Here is a 22,631-nt window from a genome sequence, read left to right on the forward strand (position 1 = left end):
AACAGACGAGGCAGGAGTGCGGAGCAGAAACAGACGTGGCAGGCGCTCAGAGCAGGAAAAGACAAGACAGGTGTGCGGAGCAAGAACAGACGACGTGGGCGTGCAGAGTAGGATCATGCGTGTGGAGCAGGAACAGACGAGGCAGGTGTGCGGATCAGGAACTGATGAGGCAGGTGTATGTGGAGCAGGAACAGATGAGGCAGGCACGCACAGAGCAGGAACAGAAGAGGCAGACGCGTGTGGAGCAGGAACAGACGAGGCAGGTGTGTGGAGCAGGGACAGACAAGGTAAGCGTGCGGAGAGAGCAGTCAGGTGTATGGAGCAGATGAGGCAGGTGCGTGTGGAGGAGGAACAGATGAGGCAGGTGCGTGTGGAGGAGGAACAGATGAGGCAGGTGCATGTGGAGTAGGAACAGCTGAGGGAGGTGCATGTGGAGCAGGAACAGCTGAGGGAGGTGCGTGTGGAGCAGAAACAGACAAGGCAGGTGCATGTGGAGCAGGAACAGACGAGGCAGGTGCATGTGGAGCAGGGACAGAGGAGGCAGGCGCGCAAAGCCGGGACAGAGGAAGCAGGTGCATGTGGAGCAGGAGCAGACGAGGCAGGCGTGTGTGGAGCAGGAGCAGACGAGGCAGGCACGTGTGGAGCAGGAACAGACGAGGCAGGCACGCGGAGCAGAAACAGACGAGGCAGGCGGGTGGAGCAGGAACAGAGGAGGCAGGCGCGCGGATCAGGAACAGAAGAGGCAGGTGTATGTGGGGGAATAACAGATGAGGCAGGTGTATGTGGAGCAGGAACAGACAAGGCAGGTGTATGGGGAGGAGGAACAGAAGAGGCAGGTGCGCGGATCAGGAACAGAAGAGGCAGGTGTATGTGGAGAAAAACAGATCAGGCAGGTGTATGTGGAGCAGGAACAGACAAGGCAGGCATGCGGAGCAGGAACAGATGAGCGAATTGGGGACTGCTAAGGCAGGTGTATAATGCAGGAGCAGGTACAAAGGAGGCAGGTGTATGTGGAGCAGGAACAGATGAGGCAGGTGCATGTGGAGGCAGGTGCGTGTGGAGCATAAACAGATGAGTCAGGTGCGTGTGGAGCAGGAACAGACGAGGCTGGTGCGTGTGGAGCTGGAACAGACAAGACAGTTGCATGTGGAGCAGGAAGAGACGAGGCAGGTGCGTGTGGAGCAGGGACAGAGGAGGCAGGCGCGTAAAGCAGGGACAGAGGAGGCAGGCACACGGAGCAGATAAGGCAGGTGCGTGTGGAGGAGGAACAGATGAGGCAGGCGCGTGTGGAGCAGGAGCAGACGAGGCAGGCGCGTGTGGAGCAGGAACAGACGAGGCAGGCGCGTGTGGAGCAGGAACAGACGAGGCAGGCGCGCGGAGCAGGAACAGACGAGGCAGGCACGCGGAGCAGGAACAGACGAGGCAGGCGGGCGGAGCAGGAAAAGATGAGGCAGGCGTGCGGAGCAGGAACAGACGAGGCAGGTGTATGGGGAGGAGGAACAGACGAGGCAGGTGCGCGGATCAGGAATAAAAGAGGCAGGTGCATGTGGAGGAAGAACAGATGAGGCAGGTGTATGTGGAGCAGGAACAGACAAGGCAGGCGTGCGGAGCAGGAACATATGAGCGAATTGGCGACTGCTAAGGCAGGTGTCTAATGCAGGAGCAGGTACAAAGGAGGCAGGTGTATGTGGAGCAGGAACAGATGAGGCAGGTGCATGTGGAGGCAGGTGCGTGTGGAGCAGGAACAGAAGAGGCAGGTGCGTGTGGAGCGTAAACAGACGAGACAGGTGCGTGTGGAGCAGGAACAGACAAGGCAGGTGCGTGTGGAGCCGGAACAGATGAGGCAGGTGCGTGTGGAGCAGGAACAGACGACACTGGCACGTGTGGAGCAGGAACAGATGAGTCAGGTGCGTGCAGCAAGAACTGATAAGGCAGGGGTATGTGGAGCAGGACCAGAGGAGGCAGGCGCGTGGAGCAGGGACAGACACGGTAGGTGTATGTGGAGCAGGAACAGATGATGCAGGTGTTCAGCGTAGGAACAGATGAGGCAGGTGCATTAAGCAGGGACATAGAAGGCAGGTGTATGGAGTAGGAACAGACAAGGCAGGTGCGCTGAGCTGGAAGAAATGAGGTAGTAGCACAGAGCAGGAACAGACGAGGCCGGCGCACAGGGCAGGAACAGATGCAGCAGGTGTGCGGAGCGAGGACAGCTAAAGCAGGTGTATAAAACAGACAGAGGAGGTAGGTGCTTGGAGCAGGAACAGACGAGACTGGTGTATGTGGAGCAGGAACAGACGAGGCAGGTGCGTGTGGAGCAGGGACAAAGGATCGTGGAGTAGGGACAGAGGATGCAGGCGCGCGGAGCAGATGAGGCAGGTGTATGTGGAGCAGGAACAGACGTGGCAGGTGCGTTTTGAGCAGGAACAAATGAGGCAGGCGCGTGTGGAGCAGGAGCAGACGAGGCAGGCGCGTGTGGAGCAGGAGCAGACGAGGCAGGTGCGTGTGGAGCAGGAACAGACGAGGCAGGCGCTTGTGGACTAGGATCAGATGTGGCAGGCGCTTGTGGAGCAGGAACAGACAAGGCAGGCGTGTGTGGAGCAGGAACAGACGAGGCAGGCACGTGTGGAGTAGGATCAGATGTCTCAGGCGCTTGTGGAGCAGGAAAAGATGAGGCAGGTGCGCGTAGCAGGAACAGATGATGCAGGTGCGCGGAGCAGGAACAGATTGGGAAGGTGCGCGGAGGAGGAACAGATGAGGCAGGTGCGCATAGCAGGAACAGATGATGCAGGTGCGCAGAGCAGGAACAGATTAGGCAGGTGCGCGGAGGAGGAACAGACGAGGCAGGTGCGCGGAGCAGGAACAGACGAGGCAGGAGTACAGTATGTGGAGCAGGAACAGATAAGGCAGGTGTACAGTATGTGGAGCAGGAACAGACGAGGCAGGTGTACAGTATGCGGAGCAGGAACAGATGAGGCAGGTGCACGTAGCAGGAACAGATGAGGTAGGTGTGTGGAGCAGGAACAGATGAGTCAGGTGCGTGCAGCAAGAACTGATAAGGCAGGGGTATGTGGAGCAGGACCAGAGGAGGCAGGCGCGTGGAGCAGGGACAGACACGGTAGGTGTATGTGGAGCAGGAACAGATGATGCAGGTGTTCAGCGTAGGAACAGATGAGGCAGGTGCATTAAGCAGGGACATAGAAGGCAGGTGTATGGAGTAGGAACAGACAAGGCAGGTGCGCTGAGCTGGAAGAAATGAGGTAGTAGCACAGAGCAGGAACAGACGAGGCCGGCGCACAGGGCAGGAACAGATGCAGCAGGTGTGCGGAGCGAGGACAGCTAAAGCAGGTGTATAAAACAGACAGAGGAGGTAGGTGCTTGGAGCAGGAACAGACGAGACTGGTGTATGTGGAGCAGGAACAGACGAGGCAGGTGCGTGTGGAGCAGGGACAAAGGATCGTGGAGTAGGGACAGAGGATGCAGGCGCGCGGAGCAGATGAGGCAGGTGCGTGTGGAGGAGAAACAGATGAGGCAGGTGTATGTGGAGCAGGAACAGACGTGGCAGGTGCGTTTTGAGCAGGAACAAATGAGTCAGGCGCGTGTGGAGCAGGAGCAGACGAGGCAGGCGCGTGTGGAGCAGGAGCAGACGAGGCAGGCGCGTGTGGAGCAGGAGCAGACGAGGCAGGTGCGTGTGGAGCAGGAACAGACGAGGCAGGCGCTTGTGGACTAGGATCAGATGTGGCAGGCGCTTGTGGAGCAGGAACAGACAAGGCAGGCGTGTGTGGAGCAGGAACAGACAAGGCAGGCGTGTGTGGAGCAGGAACAGACGAGGCAGGCACGTGTGGAGTAGGATCAGATGTCTCAGGCGCTTGTGGAGCAGGAAAAGATGAGGCAGGTGCGCGTAGCAGGAACAGATGATGCAGGTGCGCGGAGCAGGAACAGATTGGGAAGGTGCGCGGAGGAGGAACAGATGAGGCAGGTACGCATAGCAGGAACAGATGATGCAGGTGCGCAGAGCAGGAACAGATTAGGCAGGTGCGCGGAGGAGGAACAGACGAGGCAGGTGCGCGGAGCAGGAACAGACGAGGCAGGAGTACAGTATGTGGAGCAGGAACAGATAAGGCAGGTGTACAGTATGTGGAGCAGGAACAGACGAGGCAGGTGTACAGTATGCGGAGCAGGAACAGATGAGGCAGGTGCACGTAGCAGGAACAGATGAGGTAGGTGTGTGGAGCAGGAACAGATGATGCAGGTGCGCGGAGCAGGAACAGATTAGGCAGGTGCACGTAGCAGGAACAGAAGAGTCAGGCGCGTGTGGAGCAGGAACAGACGAGGCAGGTGTGTGGAGCAGGGACAGACAAGGTAAGCGTGCGGAGCAGGGACAGAGCAGTCAGGTGCATGGAGCAGATGAGGCAGGTGTACAGTATGTGGAGCAGGAACAGATGAGGCAGGTGTGCGTAGCAGGAACAGATGAGGCAGGTGCGCGGAGCAGGAACAGACGAGGCAGGTGTACAGTATGTGGAGCAGGAACAGATGAGGCAGGTGCGTGGAGCAGGAACTGATGATGCAGATGCGCAGAGCAGGAACAGATAAGGCAGGTGTACTGTATGCGGAGCAGGAACAGATGATGCAAGTGTACAGTATGCGGAGCAGGAACAGATAAGGCAGGTGTACTGTATGCGGAGCAGGAACAGATAAGGCAGTTGTACAGTATGTGGAGCAGGAACAGATAAGGCAGGTGTACCATGGTGTACAGTACATACAGCTTCTGAAAGAGGACACATACAGAAATCTCTCTATTTTTCAGGGCTCACCAGGACTAAAAGGAGATAAGGGAGAAGTCGGTTTCCAGGGAAATCAGGTACGGGGAATGTGAAGTTATTGGAATATTTAGCAATAACACTGGGAATGTGATATGTGCTGGGGTGTGGCTCTGACAAGCTCCTGGGCAGTCTGGGTAATTGTCACATGTGACGTGTTTACGTGATGGTATTAGTGGGCTACCCGGACTGTTATATACTTAATATAATGGCTGCGGAGTTTATACATGTTTGTTTGCCAGACCGGCGGCTGCCATATTGTGGCCACAGTATATATGAGAATGCAGCCATCAGTCAGCTGTGTAGAACCTAGGGGCATCACTGAATGACATGGGACTAGAGCCAGTCTAAGGACCGGCTATTAGTGACCTCACGGGCACAGGGTCACAGAGATGCTGCCGTCCTGGTGTGTGCCGAGAGGGGAGTTATCAAGTAACTGAGGGCATTATGTGTGGCATAGTGGTTAGCATTGCTACTTCACAGCAGTCTTGAGCTCAGTTCCCATTCAAGCCCCATCTGTGTGGAGTTTGTATAGTCTCTTCGTGCTTGCATGGGTTTTCTCTGGTAGGTTAATTGTCTTCTGTCAAAGAACTGACCTTAGTGCAGGCATGTCCAAACTGTGGCCCTCCAGCTGTTGTGAAACTACACATCCCAGCATGCCTTGCCATCGTTTTAGCATACCCTGATAGCAAAACTGTGGCAAGGCATGATGGGACTTGTAGTTTAACAATAGCTGGAGGGCCATAGTTTGGACATGCCTGCCTTATTGTGTCCATGTGATAGGGAATATAACTTGGAAGCGCTGCTGGGGCAGGGATGTGAATGTCACTCTGTAAAGCACTGGAGAGGAGTGTTTCATACAATGTATAGAGGTATACAGTGAGGAGAGAGCCTTGTGGCTACCTGGCTGTGGTGGAACTAGAAGATTCAGGTTGCCTGGAGCAGCATTACAGGTGACCTAAGCCTGTTACTATCCCTGCACCTCAGAAAGCACAACCTCCGCTGATATTTTATATCGCCGGTGATAAGTGTGGTCACATAATTCCGCAGACAGGAGGGGGCACTGTTGAGACTTGTGTGTTCTCTGAATTGTAACTTTATTTACACCCCTGACACCGACACTGTATTGTTTTATATAAAACGAACCATCCACCTATGTCCCATACGTTTTATACACAGGGCATTCCCGGACCACCGGGCCCTCCAGGACCAGGAGGAGTCTCAGGACAGAGGGTGAGTTATCGCAGCTATGTATTAAAGAGCAGCTTTAAAACTGATATTTTATGGACAGATTGTGTCAACAGTTGATTTTGTGTCATCGCGGCTCAGCTGACATTGTGATGGGAAACATGTCACCACACCGATTACCCCAACCTTTACCCTATTTGTACAAAAAGTCGCAGAGTACATATCGCCACTCTGATCATTTGAGCTCTCACAGCAGCACAGAATGTTTCAGGAGATGAGTGTGCTGTTTTTTTTGGAAGGGTAAAAATCTGTAAACTGTTATCTATGTGAATAGGGAGGATGTATTAAGCAGTGAGCAGAGTGAAGACATGGTGTGCCTGTAACAACCAAATTTGATGGTTGCTATGGGTAACGACTCCAATTGCCCTGTTTGGAAGGTTTGATAAGGCAGCCAATTTGGAACCAGTAACATCACTGAGGCACGAGGCACTAGATAACCCAAGGGACTCATGCCTCAGTGACAGCTGTTGGTTCATGCTGGGTTGATGTTCTCCGCAGGTACTAGTTAAGCACATCATGTGTATTATCAGTTGCCGCCAGACATAAATAACGTTTCCTTGTAGACCGATAGGGAGCCTAGAGATGAATCAGATTATGTACAATATTTTCGTATTGATGTGCTATTAATACGAATACGAATTGTCGTATTTTCGAGATAGTAAATGTCAAAAATAAGTGTATTTCTGGATACAAATACACCTATTTTTTTTAAAAATTTCCTTTAGTAAATTTCCCCCAAATTGTGCAGAGAGAGTTACATCTGGGTGAGTTATATTGTTTCTGTGCAGGGTAAATCCTGGCTGCACTACTTTCACACTGCAATTTAGATTTCAGTTTCAACACACCACCCAAATGTAACTGTCTCTCTGCACATGTTACATCTGCCCCACCTGCAGTGCACAGGGTTTTGCCCATTTGCCAAACAAATTTGGGTACTTGTTTCCTAGAAGGGTCGCATGTACATCGCATGCCATTATAATGGCATGCGATGTGACCGATGCGATGGCGTCGTCGCAGCGCATGCGGCCAAAAAATCGCATGCGATGCGACCGACGCGATTACCGATTTCACATAGGGAACAATGTTAAATGGCCCACAGACCCCAAATAGCCACCCTGAAGTGTGAAATGGCCCCCCCAATTGTTAACGCCACCCCACGATCAACGTCAACCCGAAGCGCGGCGAGCGCAGCGAGCTCGCAAGGGGTGGCGGTACGCGTTCTCTGACCTTTTCATACCCCCACTATCCACGTCGGCGTGGAGTTGAGAATAGAAAGTGTGGCGAGCGCAGCGAGGCACCGAGCCCGAAGCGTGGCGAGTGGACGCGGAATACGAATCCGAAGCGTGGAGAGCGCAGCGAGTGCACGGGAGTGCAAAAAAACCCAAAAAAAGCTGCGCTCGCCATGCTTCGGGAGCGTGTTCCGCGTCCCCTTGCGGGGCTCGCTGCGCTAGACACACTTTCTATTCTCAACTCCACGCCGACGTGGATAGTTGGGGGTATGAAAAGGTCGGAGGACGCGTACCGCTGTGCTCGCCACGCTTCGGGTTGACGTTGATCATGGGGTGGTGTTAACTATTGGGGGGACCATTTCACACTTCAGGGTGGGTATTTGGGGTCTGTGGGCCATTTAACATTGTTCCCTATGTGAAATCGTGGTAATCGCGTCGGTTGCATCGCATGCAATTTTTTCCTTGCGATGCCTAAGATCAAAATCGTGGGCGCCCTTCTAGGAAACAAGTACCCAAATTTGTACTGCAATCAGATCTGATTAAGGGCCTACATGTGATATCTGGGGGTTACTATCTGTGTCTTTGACACTATGCTTATTGCTGAACACTTTTATTTAGGGAGTGTTCTGAGCACACATGGCGCTGTACCATGGGCTTGCATCACAGCGGGATGGAATGTTTCCTCTATTATATAAACAGTGTACTCTACTGTAATATGCTGCGTAACATGTTCCGTCCTCAGTACAACCATTTACAGTGTGAGCAGCTTTTACTGATGTTACAGCGATGGTCGGTATACGGATGTCTGTGCTCATTCCTCCCAACTGATCTGATCTGATTAGCGTCCCCCCGGGAACAAGCTTGCCTTAGGTTGTGCAAGGCCTGTGGTGCCCAATTTGTGTTCCTGCAGTCGCATCCATCAGAAGCAATATTGGGACATACATTGGCCCCATGCCAGGTGCAGAAGCATCTGAGATTGCAATATTCCCATAACACGCCCGTAAAATGCATTATTTCTGTGCGTCTGGTTAGTCACCTCCCAGTCACCCTCCAGGATGCCCAATATATTCTAGAGTCAGTGGTGCCCAATAGGAAGACTGGTTTTGCCCTTTAAATGATTGCTCCTTTAATTCCCCAGCGCCTGCATGGTGCAGGCTATTCCATTTACCTCTACAAGCGAATAGGAGCAGCTCGCTTTCATGTCATGCAGTATAGCCAATCACTGGAAAAGAATGAGACCTAGGGATAGTCATTAGAAGCCCAGCATCGAATGGTATACATTGCAACAATGGTGCAATCATCGATGGTTATATTGTGTGCATGAACAGAAGCAATGAGCTGTTGTATGGGCCATCAGAAAGCATGATATGATGGCTAGCAATATCACAAAACCCCCACCCAGAAAACCCGGACGTTTTCTGGGAGTGTCAGGGATAACGCAGGCATTTGAGGGGAAGTCATGTGACGTCACCTCCGCCCCCGATCAGCCTGTTTCTATCGCTGCCACCGAGTATGTCCTGGGCTACACACAGACTGCACACACTGGAAAATGAATTCGATGGTCAGCGGATTGCAAATGGATTTTCAGATTTGATGGTTCAGGTGCGATTCCAATCAGATAGCTGCTTAATGTACAGCGGCAGTGAGATTTAAGTGTCACCTTAAAACGTTGTTGCTGCATTAAATCTTGTGGTTATTTTTCTGAAACAGCACAAGGACAAGCAGATTGGAACCTATTACATTTGAGCCTATGGCAGATTTGGTTCAGATTCTGAAAGCTGCTATGCTCCTAGTTTTGCAGTGTCATGTGACTACTAGGTGACTATGGCAACCACAGTCACATGGCACATGATGTCTCCCCCGTGTACCGTAATATATCTCCACCATCTCCCATCTCATGACCTACGGAGGGGGCGTTTCTGTGTGCCCAGCAGTGCCAGCGAAATTGTTCTCCCCTCAAGGGAACTTTTAAAAAGGAGATAATGATCTCTGGGTTATGTACAGTATCTGGGTTACTTCACTGGATATTAAGGAATGTATAAAAAAAGATCACTACGTTAGGCATAGAAACAAATATAATTAATGTTTCTATTTTTTCCTCTCACCTTTTTAAACAGGGGTTACCTGGAAAAGATGGCAGCAGTGGCCCCCCTGGACCACCTGGGCAAATGGTACGATTTTGTTTTGTATTTAATACATATTTTAAAATTTGGTTTTGCAAAATGAAGTATTGGTGAGGTTTGTATATTCTCCCCGTACTTGCGTGGGTTTCCTCCGGGTACTCTGGTTTCCTCCCACAATCCAAAAATATACAGGTAGGCTAATTTGCTCCCAACAAAATTAACCCTAGAATGTCTGTGTGTGCGTGTACATGTGGTAGGGAATATAGATTGTAAGCTCCACTGGGGCAGGGACTGATGTGAATGTTCAAATATTCTCTGTACAGCGGTGCGGAATATGTGTGCGCTATATAAGAAACTGTTAATAAATAAATAAAATAATAGTAGCACATGCGCAAACCCCAGTAGCGAACACTTTCGGAGAGTTTCCCGCTTGCTGGGGCATTCACAAAATGAATGACAGGCAGCCATGGTCGAGCCCCAAAACACCCTACCGTGACACTGAAACGCCAGCCACTCCACAACAATCTTCAACTCTATGTAACCTTTAAACCCCCAATCAACCCAAACAGTAATGGTTACAATAATTATTCAAAAATGAGACACGAGAGGCTTGTGCAAACCAGTTATACAAAAATGATTAATGAGATGTTTCGTTTAGTGGGTAGGACACATTAACATGGCCTGGAGGGGGCACTGGTCACACAAAGGGCCCTGTAAGAACCTCAGTCTGTGCCAATCTAGGGTACTATTGGAACATAGGTACGTATATTTCATATGTTTCCAGTGCACCTGAGCTGAGAACTGCTGTGTTCCAGAGCGTGGGTGGACTGGCTTAGAAGGGACCTTTTGTTTTACAGAGATGTGTGTAAAATATTTGTTAGATGGAATGTGTTTTACAATGCTCACTAATAGTCTCTACTCCATGCAGGGTACTCCAGGTAACCCCGGAGTTCCAGGTCCTCCAGGTAGCCAAGGAATTCGAGGAGATGGCGGACCTGCGGTAAGTAAGCTGCGTGATCAGTAAACTATAACATTATCTAATTCGCAATCCTGGCGAAACACGTGCACACTCCTAAAGGAGCTAGTGGGGTGAGTTGACCCAACCCTGTATCTAGGCAACTGTACACTTTTGTTGTCATGTGACCATAAATTCAGTTAGCACCACCTCATTCCTATCTGGCTGTGGTGGGGAGAAACGTGGTAAAGTGGACAGCATGGTTATTTTCTTCACAAAAGTTTTTTTCTTGTCAAAGTATATTTTTTACATGTCGGGAATAATGACTATTATATCTAAGCAATTTATCCAGCTCTACTAATATAAATATATTATAATGTACATTTCAGTGATTTGCCCATGTATAAAATCATGTGAATTATCTAGCTACAGATGAGGAGAATTATTAAACTGGGCAGTTTGTTCCATAATGATTGCTGTGGGGTTATTTGAGGGTGATAAATTGAGTGTAAGTATTCTCCGATGCATTTGGGGTGCAATGGCAAAGAGAATCCCATTTTTTTAAGGAAAGTTATGAGGTATTTTTCTCCACAAAGGGGGAGATTTATCAAGGCTTGGAGAAAGATAAAAGTAGAGAGAGAAAAAAAAATATCCAATCAGCTCCTGTTATTTGTCAAGCACAGCCAGTAACATGGGAGTTAGAAGCTAATTGGTCAGTATTGTCTGATGTCTGAGAATTGTCTCATTGTTGACAGATAACCTTTATAGGGTTGATTTTACATCGTTTCAAATTACCTTTAACCCTTTGGGTGCCAACGTTGCTGTGAGCGGCCCTCACAGCAACTGTTCTTTTAGTATAGATAAATACAAATACGGGTGAGTCGATTAATTGAAGTTTAGTTAAATATCGCGCCCCAAAAAAAACAGTCGCTGTGAGTGGCGCTGCCATTTTTAACGGCTATTTGAGGATCTCACAGCAATGTTGACACTTAAAGGGTTAAGAAGATACATGAGACAATTTGAAAAAGTCAATTGGCCAGTTTCCCCCCTGATGGCTTAATATGCCCAACACCTTGGACTAATTTACCCCTAACCTGGGGTAAATTTACCCAGGGCCGCCACTTGAAATTTTGGGGCCCGGGACTGACTTACAGTCTAGGCCCCCAGCGGCACAGACCCATACCTCCGGCCGGCCGTCGCTGCCCCCCCCCCCCTGCACGCGCCCACCCGCCGTGCCCCCCATGCATGACAGCACCCCGCCATTACTTACCATCTTCCACGGCGCATCGTCATCCGGCTCCTTCAGTGTCCACAGGTCCGGCGCGCACAGTGCAGCCTGCAGAGCACCGAGCCACTCTGTGTCCTAGGCTCGGCACTCTGCAGGCTGCACTGTGTATTGTGCGTGCCTGGCCGCCGGGTGAGGGTGGCTGGGTGCAGGGGGTTTTTGGGCAGGTGCCCGGGCCCCTCCAGAGCCCGGGGCCCGGGACAGCTGTACCCAGGGCACCCCCCTGTCGGCGGCCCTGAATTTACACCTTTTTGTTTTGAGAAGGGATAGTCAGTGACACAGCTCTTTGCCATAGATGCATTCTTATGTTGATTTACAGGAGACATCCTGAATTGAAGGCAGATGTTTTCGTTTTACTTCTGTCTGATTTTCCCTTGCATAGGGTACAAGATAAGTAAAGCCTGGCTCATGTTACCCCCACTCTCCCCTACTGTACCTCAATAAATGCTTGAGCAAGTTCACATTTTGTTTCCTAATCACAATACTGCACGTGGAGTATTACTGGGAGTATAAGATGGAATTCTCATCAGCTGTGGCAGATTTAGTGGAATGTAGAATATCCACCTCTATTGCTGGATACATGGGTGTAGCTTCAGTGGGTGCAGTGGGGTGCCATTGCTATGGGGCACAGAGGAATAGGGGGCCCTGGACCCAGGTTATATAGTGCGCTATCATTTTCCCAAAAATGCCTGGTAAGCAACTGGGTCCAACTCACTGCCCGGTCTGAAAAAGTAGATATTACATTTTTAGTGAGCGGAGTGTGTAGTGGATGTTATAAGGTAAGGAGGCATGTTTATGTGGCATAATCAGTAATAGAGGGCACTGTTATGTGGCATAATCAGAAATAGAGGGCACTGTTATGTGGCATAATCAGAAATAGAGGGCACGGTTATGTGGCATACTCAGAAATAGAGGGCACTGTAATGTGGCATACACCACACATGGTCTTTGTGATGTGTTATAGGATCAAATGGAAGGCTCGATAATGCAATATTATTTGATCCAGAGAACTGTACTGTGGCACAGTATGAAGTGGAGGCACTATATTGTGGCATATGATGATCTGTGGCTTTGTTATGTGGCACAGTATGCAATGGAGGCACTATATTGTGGTATATGATGATCTTTGGTTCTGTACTGTGGCACAGTATGAAGTGGAGGCACTATAGTGTGGCATAGGATGACTTGTGGCACTGTAATGTGGCACAGTATGGAGTGGAGGCACTATAGTGGGACATGGGATGACGAGTGGCTCTGTAATGTGGCACAGTATGGAGTGGAGGCACTATAGTGAGGCCCTGTAATGTGGCACAGTATGGAGTGGAGGCACTATAGTGAGGCCCTGTAATGTGGCAGAGTATGACGTGAAGGCACTATAGTGTGGCATAGGATGACTTGTGGCACTGTAATGTGGCACAGTATGGAGTGGAGGCACTATAGTGAGGCCCTGTAATGTGGCACAGTGTGGAGTGGAGGCACTATAGTAAGGCCCTGTAATGTGGCACAATATGGAGTGGAGGCACTATAGTGAGGCCCTGTAATGTGGCACAGTATGGAGTGGAGGCACTATAGTGAGGCACTGTAATGTGGCACAATATGGAGTGGAGGCACTATAGTGTGGCATAGGATGACTTGTGGCACTGTAATGTGACACAGTATGGAGTGGAGGCACTGTAGTTGGACATAGGATGACGAGTGGCTCTGTAATGTGGCACAGTATGGAGTGGAGGCACTGTAATGTGGCACAGTATGGAGTGGAGGCACTATAGTGCGGCCCTGTAATGTGGCACAGTATGGAGTGGAGGCACTATAGTGAGGCACTGTAATGTGGTACAGTATGGAGTGGAGGCACTATAGTGAGGCCCTGTAATGTGGCACAGTATGGAAAGGAGGCACTATAGTGAGGCCCTGTAATGTGGCACAGTATGGAGTGGAGGTGCTGTAGTGAGGCACTGTAATGTGGCACAGTATGGAGTAAAGGCACTATAGTGAGGCCCTGTAATGTGGCACAGTGTGGAGTGGAGGCACTATAGTGAGGCCCTGTAATGTGGCACAATATGGAGTGGAGGCACTATAGTGAGGCCCTGTAATGTGGCACAGTATGGAGTGGAGGCACTATAGTGAGGCACTGTAATGTGGCACAATATGGAGTGGAGGCACTATAGTGTGGCATAGGATGACTTGTGGCACTGTAATGTAACACAGTATGGAGTGGAGGCACTGTAGTTGGACATAGGATGACGAGTGGCTCTGTAATGTGGCACAGTATGGAGTGGAGGCACTGTAATGTGGCACAGTATGGAGTGGAGGCACTATAGTGTGGCACTGTAATGTGGCACAGTATGGAGTGGAGGCACTATAGTGAGGCACTGTAATGTGGCACAGTATGGAGTGGAGGCACTATAGTGAGGCACTGTAATGTGGCAGAGTATGAAGTGAAGGCACTATAGTGTGGCATAGGATGACTTGTGGCACTAATGTTGCACAGTATGGAGTGGAGGCACTATAGTGTGGAATAGGATGACTTGTGGCACTGTAATGTGGCACATTATGGAGTGGAGGCACTATAGTGAGGCCCTGTAATTTGGCACAGTATGGAGTGGAGGCACTGTAATGTGGCACAGTATGGAGTGGAGGCACTGTAGTGTGGCACTGTAATGTGGCACAGTATGGAGTGGAGACACTATAGTGTGGCATAGGATGACTTGTGGCACTGTAATGTGGCAGAGTATGAAGTGAAGGCACTATAGTGTGGCATAGGATGACTTGTGGCACTAATGTTGCACAGTATGGAGTGGAGGCACTATAGTGAGGTCCTGTCATTTGTCACAGTATGGAGTGGAGGCACTGTAATGTGGCACAGTATGGAGTGGAGGCACTATAGTGAGGCACTGTAATGTGGCACAGTATGGAGTGGAGGCACTATAGTGAGGCCCTGTAATGTGGCACAGTATGGAGTGGAGGCACTATAGTGCGGCCCTGTAATGTGGCACAGTATGGAGTGGAGGCACTATAGTGAGGCACTGTAATGTGGTACAGTATGGAGTGGAGGCACTTTAGTGAGGCCCTGTAATGTGGCACAGTATGGAGTGGAGGCACTGTAATGTGGCACAGTATGGAGTGGAGGCACTATAGTGTGGCATAGGATGAACGGGGACACTGCAATATGACATAATATGACAAAGTGTCAAAGTATAATCAGTTTATCTGAACCACAAGGAAGTAATAGTCAGAAATTCCATGTTCGGCAATTCTTCGTTCATTCACAACAAACACTTAATAAAAAGCATATAAAACCCCATACATAGTGACACCCTGCTTTATAGTTTAACACAGGCCTAGCCAACCTGCGTCTTTCCAGCTGTTGGGAAACTACACATCCCAGCATGCCCGGCCACAGTTTTAGCATACCTTAATAGGAAAACTGTCGCAGGGCATGCTGGGACTTTTGATTCTTGAAGTCCCTAGGCTGTAATCATTAGATCCAGATTGCTTGACACTGATTGCTGTAAACTGGATTGAAATAAATGAATATAAATAAGTATTGCCCTCTTTTCCTGCTGCACACTTCTGTTAGAATCCCGACAAGACGTTTAATTAGTGCGACTTGTCTGCGGGGACACAATCCCCATTATACAGTATTACTTACATCTAGCCCTTACAGCGATGGAACGCCAGGAAGTTCTGCTGTGTTTTTCCAGCTTGCATCAGACGTGAGTGAAGCCTGTACAAATATGAAATACCTGGAGCGATGTATCGGGTGGGTCCCTGCCAGGAGATTGTCAGAGACTGACTGAGGTCTAGGATTGAATGGAGGCAGGACGCACCTGTGCTCTGTAATGCCGCTCAGCTGTCACAGCAGTGCTTACACCGGTGGTTCCATTTTTTTAGGGCACCCCTTGTGCAAAAGTTTCTTATTTATGTAAATGATTTTTAAATGTCATCCTCTGGGTCCGTTAGGTCGTAAGGGACAGGATGGCCGTCATTTTGTGCACATATTTTATTATTGGCAGCTACTAGTACTGGTTTTGCCTAATATATTGACCATAAATAATTTCAATTGGTCCAGGACCAGCAACTCGGGCCATCCCTGCAAGTTCCCAGAGTGCTTAGTAAGCCATATTGGGAACCACTGGCTTAAGGCCCCGATGCACTCTGAGATTTGGGACGGATTTCACCCGATTCTGATGGATCGGGCCTTGAAATCGGCCCAAATCCCATTTGTATGACATCAGATGTGATGTGCGGACCCATGCGCATTAGATCCGGAGATCGTAAATCTTATATGCACCCTTAAGCGTGGCTCCAAGAGCCAGGCGGGGGACACCTGGAGCCGGGCATATGGACGTAGAGAAGCAGGAGGGGGGAGCCGGGTTGTGGGCAAATTTAAATAATTTAATACAATGAATAGGCAGCTGCTGATTGGCTGACAGCTCTCTCAGCCAATTAGTGGCTGTCCATTCTTTTGTATGTTTTTTTTTTTATTATCCTGCAGCGCGGCTTCTGCATCCCTCCACCCGGTTCCCCCTGTCTGGCTTTTGGCATCCCCCCTGCCCGGCTCCCTCCGCCTTCATCTCTCCGGGAGTTGCATGTGATAAAAGTTTTTTGCTTCTCGCCAGTGAGCACTGTCAATACCTGAAGCTGAAATCACACCCAGGCACATACTCGGAGGCCGCTTGCAGTCACACCCTCACACATGCTTGTGCCCATCATGGTGGACACAAATGAAAGAAAAACAGGAAAATAGGGGTTATGAAGCTGAAGAGACACATCGGGGGATTGGGGCTGGAGAGACTCAATGGAGGGGCATGAGATTGGAGAGACACAGGGGTTAGTCTTGAAAAACATAGGAAGGACATGAAACTGGAGAGAAATGGGAGATGACATCAGAGATAAATGGGGTTGTATGAGGCTAGAGAGACACGGGGGGAGATGAGGCTGGAGAGACACGGGGAGATGAGGCTGGAGAGACACGGAGGAGATGAGGATGGAGAGACACGGGGGAGACGAGGATGGAGAGACACGGGGGAGATGAGGATGGAGAGACACGGGGGAGATGAGGCTGGAGAGACACGGGGGAGATGAGGCTGGAGAGACACGGGGGAGATGAGGCTGAAGAGACACGGGGGAGATGAGGCTGGAGAGACACAGGAGAGATGAGGCTGGAGAGACACGGGGGAGAGGAGGCTGAAGAGACACAGGGGAGTTGAGGCTGAAGAGACACGGGGGAGATGAGGCTGGAGAGACATGGGGGAGAGGAGGCTGAAGAGACAGGAGAGATGAGGCTGAAGAGACACAGGAGAGATGAGGCTGGAGAGACACAGTGGAGATTAGGCTGGATAGACAGTGGAGACACGGGGGAGATGAGGCTGGAGAAACACAGGGCTATGAGGTTGGAGACACAGAGTGCATGATGCTGGGGAGACACATGGGAGCTTGACGCTGGAGAGAACATTGAAGGATGGAGCTGGTGAGACACATGAGGGCTTTGCTAAATGGCACCCACAGTATTTTTCTATTTCTTGGATTTAGCACAAATCTCATACTGTATCCAGTGTGAAGATCTGTATAGTGTCCAAGGTCAATGAAAATAAACAAATGCCCCTGATGCTACAAGACATTACTACAGAATTATTACTGAAACAAACACACTGATGTCAGAGGAAAATTAATGGGTCTGGTGGAGAGTTGGAACGATATCGGACATACATTGCTCTAAAAGAACATGCATGGAAAAACTGCAATCCCTAATATAACATTGACGGTTTGGGATATTGTGACATCACACATTTAAGACATTTTGGCGTAACGGACAGAAAGCAGCTGCTCATGTAATCCTCAGCCAATGGGAACTAAGTATAAAGTGTCATTCTTCAATAACATCTTGTCAAAATAATTTATTGTAACAGAAACAGTCCAGAAATTGATAACCATGATATGAAACAACTGCGGGGGTTGGAACCATGATCTCCCTGTAGGAGATCTACAGCAACACATCATTCACAATAAGTGAGGATATGCATACCACTGTGCTACGTGCTGGCTGTTATATACCAGTAATGGCTGGGAATCCTGGACATCTCTCTCATGTAGGACCATTCTACACTTTGAAGTAAATGCAAAAAACCTCTTGCATAAAAGAAAGTTAATATGTGCCACTCTGGGATTTGTAGTTTCACACAAACTAGGGAGGGCCATCGTTGCAATTGATGGCAATTCTGCAACTGGCCATCGATAGTGCTAAACTATGCAATGGCTGACCATCGATATTTTTATATATCGATGGTCAGCCATTGTGTTTGATTGATTGGCCTGTGGGCCAATCAAAACACGGGGGCGGGGGGTGAGGAGTAGTTAGCCTTTTATATATAGATGGATGAGAGTAGTTATCAGCGACTCCTGTCACCTTGGTACGGAATGATTGAGGCTCAGCTGCTCATTGCCTCAGACTCCGGCGCACCTTCTCTCCGTGCACATTGGAACCTCTTGCAGTGTGCTAGACCTTCTGGTGCCGCTGTCTCAGTGTGTGCTAACATATTGATGAACAGCACTGTTAAATATATTGAGGTTGTGCTGATATAATGATAATAATACATCTTTTTTACTCGTTTTAGGGACCACAAGGTGTAAAAGGGGAAAGAGGAGAAAGAGTAAGTATCTCATACATATACCGTAGAGCAGCGGTTCCCAAACTTGGGGCATGCAATGGGTCACATATTATAAGCTTCTGGCAGGAACATTGCGACCATCAGTCTGACGCTGGATGCCCCCACACCCATCCCCCCAAATGCCTCTGCTTGCCAATCAGGGAGAGGCATTCACAATATTTGACTGCACAGTTTCCTGCCCACAGGGAAACTGCACAACTGATCACGTAAGCTATAAGTCCTGAATTAACCCCGTGGTCCCAGTTCAGGTTTTAAGAATATCCATGCTTTAGCAATGGTGACTTACAGACAATTTGATTATACTGTACTATGCAAGTGGGCATAGACCCTTATTAGGATCTGATCGCATTGCAAATGTGTTCTCAAAATGGGCAAAACCATGTGCACTGCAGGTGGGGCAGATGTAACATGTGCAGAGAGAGTTAGATTTGGGTGGGGTGTGTTAAAATTGAAATCTAAATTGCAGTGTAAAAATAATGCAGCCAGTATTTACCCGGCACAGAAACAAAATAACTGACCCAAATCTAACTCTCTCTGCACATGTTACATCTGCCCCACCTGCAGCGCACATGGTTTTGCCCATTTTGAGAACAAATTTGTACTGCGATCAGATCTGAATAAGGGCCATATAGTGGGAGCGCAGCAAGGCACTCGTTACATATATCCGGTGTCCATGTTGACATATGTTTACATAGACACCAAAAAATCATGTCAACCTTTTTACTGTTGACCTTGCCTATGTCGATCATAAGCTGGTGTTGACCTTTTGGCAGTGTCTACATAAGTTATGTCAACCCATTTTCGGTGTCGACCAGTAGTGGTCAACCCAGTGACTGTCTTCATAGACATTGTCTATCATCTATACCGTAACCGAATAAGCGTGGCTATACTTATAACTAGGGTAGCCAATCTCGGGAACGGCTGGATCCTGGGATTTAGCTGCATAATTGCTGGGACTTCAGTCCCAGGATTGGAGTTTCCAATACCAGGGTTTCAGGATTATACTGCACATGGCAGTCAAATGCCGGGCAGCGGAAGAACAAGTTGTAGTATTTACAAATTGTACAAATGCCAGGCCGCGTCTGTGCACACGCCGAGACACTGCCCGGCTGTTCCTGCCACTGCTGCCAGCCCGCTTCAGGCGTCACCCCTGCACCGCCGCACATCTGACTGATCCGTGCAGGCTTCTGCCAAATACGCCTGGAAAATTAAGTGTATTTTCCAGGTGTATTTTACCGGCAATTAGCAGCCGTATCCCGCTAATTAGCAGCCGTATCCCACTAATTAGCTGCCGTATTTCGCATATAGACGCTTAGTAAATTAGGAATCACCATTTGAATGAGTGTTGATTCCTAGTCGTATTCTTTCAGTGGCATATGTATTCGTAAATCCGAATACGAATGTGCCATGAATACGAATAGGAATAGGCGTATTTTTGGCATAGTAGATGCCGAAAATAGGAATACACCTAAAATACTGTAGGCATACTTAGCTTATACGGATACACTTATTTTAGGCGTATTTCACTTAATAAATTTCCCCCATTGTGTCACTCCTCCTATACATTAATTACATCCATTGTCACCCTTTTGCTGTGTGTAACATGTCATTGTTGTATTGCAGGGTGACACACAGTCACAGAACATGGTACGGCTCATTGCTCGGCAGGTGTGTGAACAGATCATTCAGGGTAAGTACCGAATCCCCTGCACTCAGACTTAGATACATGGTGTACACCCAGCGGAGCAGACCAGGGTGGTACAACAGCCATAAATTATGATCTGGCCAAAATAAACCTCATTTAATACAAAGAACATTCTGATTGGCCAATGTATAATACAGGTAATTCTATACAATACAGAGAGCATTCTGGTGATCTCTGTATAGTACAGATAGATTTCCAGTGAACTCTGTACAACACAATAGCTTTCTAGCCATAGTTATACAATACAGAGAACATTCTGATTGGTCAATATATTCTACAGAGAATTCTATATAATACAGATAGCATTATTGTATTTTCTATATAGTACATGTATATTTTTATTGAACTCTATATAATATTATTGATTTCTAGTGATGAATGTACAACACAGTGAACATTCTAATATGCAATGGTTCGTGGGGGTTTTGCATAAATCTCAGTATTGATTATGCATTAATTGTTAAACGAAGCCACTAATTACAATATATTACTGTATACAAGGCAATACAGGTTTAGCGGGTGAACCTATGAGTAAGGAAACTTTTATTATAGAATGGCAAACGTACAGCACTGAATGGTATATAGCAGGGGTCCCACATCTGCACACAAGGGGGGTGGGGGTGGGAATACTGTTACCGGAGCTGTATTTTTAAGAGGACCCACTCTAATGCTTCAAGAGAAATACCTCTTGCTACAGGAGTTGTTAATTTTGTAGTGCTCCCTATTCATATTATGCCCCATTTTAATGCTCCCAGTTCATAGTATGCCACATTGTGGTGTTCCCGGTTCATATTATGCCACTTTGTACTGCCCCTAGTTCATATTATGCCACAATGTGCTGCACCCAGTTCATATTATGCCACAATATACGACTCTCAGTTCATATAATGCCACATTGTAGTGCTTCTAGTTTATATTATGCCACATTGTGGTGCTCCCAGTTCATATTATGCCACATAGTACATAGCACATGTTTTTCTGTTAGAATTACTGTTCAGGGCCAAGGTTCAGTTTGCACTAGTTCCACCTTACCATTATAGGTGATGGAACTCAGTCCCCTCCCCCCTCCCCCCCCTCAGTATCAGTAATCAGTAACAAATACCATTTGCTTAGTTGTATTTCTCTTTTTTTTTTTTTACTTCATTATGATGCCTCCCAAATGAAACCTTGGTGATTTCTCCTTGCAGGCCACATGGCCAGGTTTAATTCACTCCTAAACCAAATACCAAGCGAGTCTTCATCAGTCAGAACTATTACCGGACCCCCAGGAGAACCTGGCCGACAGGGACCTCCAGGTCGACCAGGAGAACAAGGATCCAATGGCATTTCAGGATTTCCTGGCAGTCCCGGCCAACCAGGCACACCAGGAGAAAGAGGTATGTAGTCACCTGGCTTTTTTTGTCTGTCCAAATATAATCTGCATTATCTTATATTATTATGAGCCGACATTATGAGTTACATTGTCTCATTCCCTGGTTGCGAACTGCTCTGCTCCTATATTTTACTATAAGCTCCTCCCACTGGGAGGTGGACACATTCAGCTGACATGCCACCTAGCCCAGTTGGCTGTACAGTGGAGGAGGAATCTGTTGCAGTCCGTCTCTGATTGGATGGCAGTCATCCAATATCGAGCTGGTTGTTATCTCAAACAGACAGCGTTGTGGATTCAGAAGCTCCAGCACTTCAGAGTAGCCAGTGGCAGGGTAATGGTGATAATTAAAAGATCCCATCGCATTTGTCTTAACTCCAGTGGTCTATTCGGCTTCTATGAGGAAGTGAGTGGGATCTGGGTCAAGGAAGCAACATTTGTACTTGGGTCAGAAGCCGGTAGGAGAATGGAGAACAGAGAGCTGTTGTTAATGTGACATTTTCAAATCGGGCTAAAGTTTTAAATGGTGTACCGCAAGGTTCTGTGCTGGGGCCAGTGGAAGAGAGAGAACAGCCCAGCCTCTCTCCCCAGCTCAGCACATGCTGCTCAGTGCTGTGTGCTGGGGAGAGAGAGGCAGCTGCATCTTGTCCTCTTTCTCTTCGGGGGTGTGCGGCACTCCCACCGGCGCCCGCCTGTCCGTCCAAACAAAGGTTTTGTTTCCTACAAAGTGATGTAGCCACACCCCTCACTGAGGCCATGCCCCTTCTCTTCGGGGGTGTGCGGCACTCCCACTGGCGCCCGCCTGTCCATCCAAACAAAGGTTTTTTTTCCTACAAAGTGGTGTAGCCACACCCCTCACTGAGGCCATGCCCCATTTTACCGGAACTCAGCCGGCTTTTTCATATATTTATTAATGACCTTGGCAGTGGTCTAGGGAGCAAAGTAACCATTTATGCAGATGACCCTAAACTGTGTACGGCAGTGGTCAGGGAACTCGGTCCTCATTACCCCACACAGTGCATGTTTTGCTGGTAACCCAGCAGGTGCACAGGTGTACTAATCACTCACAGACACATTTTATAAGGTCCGCAGGTGGAGTTAATTATTTCACTTGTGATTCTGTGAGGAGACCTGCAAAACATTCACTGCGTGGGGTAATGAGGACCGAGTTCCCTGACCACTGCTGTAAGGTAATACAATCAGATAAGGATGTGGTATCTCTACAGAGTGGT

At 48.7% G+C, this 22,631-nt stretch overlaps 1 protein-coding gene across 1 annotated transcript in view; it reads left to right on the forward strand.

Moving 5' to 3' along the window:
- COL14A1 (collagen type XIV alpha 1 chain) overlaps window positions 1–22,631 on the forward strand; it is a 150,845-nt gene that overhangs the window by 124,281 nt on the left and 3,933 nt on the right. The window contains exons 39-45 of the mRNA XM_083186746.1: window positions 4,805–4,858; window positions 5,997–6,050; window positions 9,412–9,465; window positions 10,346–10,417; window positions 18,272–18,307; window positions 19,949–20,015; window positions 21,218–21,406. Of these exons, the coding sequence (XP_083042872.1) occupies window positions 4,805–4,858; window positions 5,997–6,050; window positions 9,412–9,465; window positions 10,346–10,417; window positions 18,272–18,307; window positions 19,949–20,015; window positions 21,218–21,406 (526 nt within the window). The remainder of the gene's footprint in view (window positions 1–4,804; window positions 4,859–5,996; window positions 6,051–9,411; window positions 9,466–10,345; window positions 10,418–18,271; window positions 18,308–19,948; window positions 20,016–21,217; window positions 21,407–22,631) is intronic.

Source organism: Crinia signifera, chromosome 5 (genome assembly GCF_055691185.1).
Source record: "Crinia signifera chromosome 5, ASM5569118v1, whole genome shotgun sequence".
NCBI lineage: Eukaryota > Metazoa > Chordata > Amphibia > Anura > Myobatrachidae > Crinia > Crinia signifera.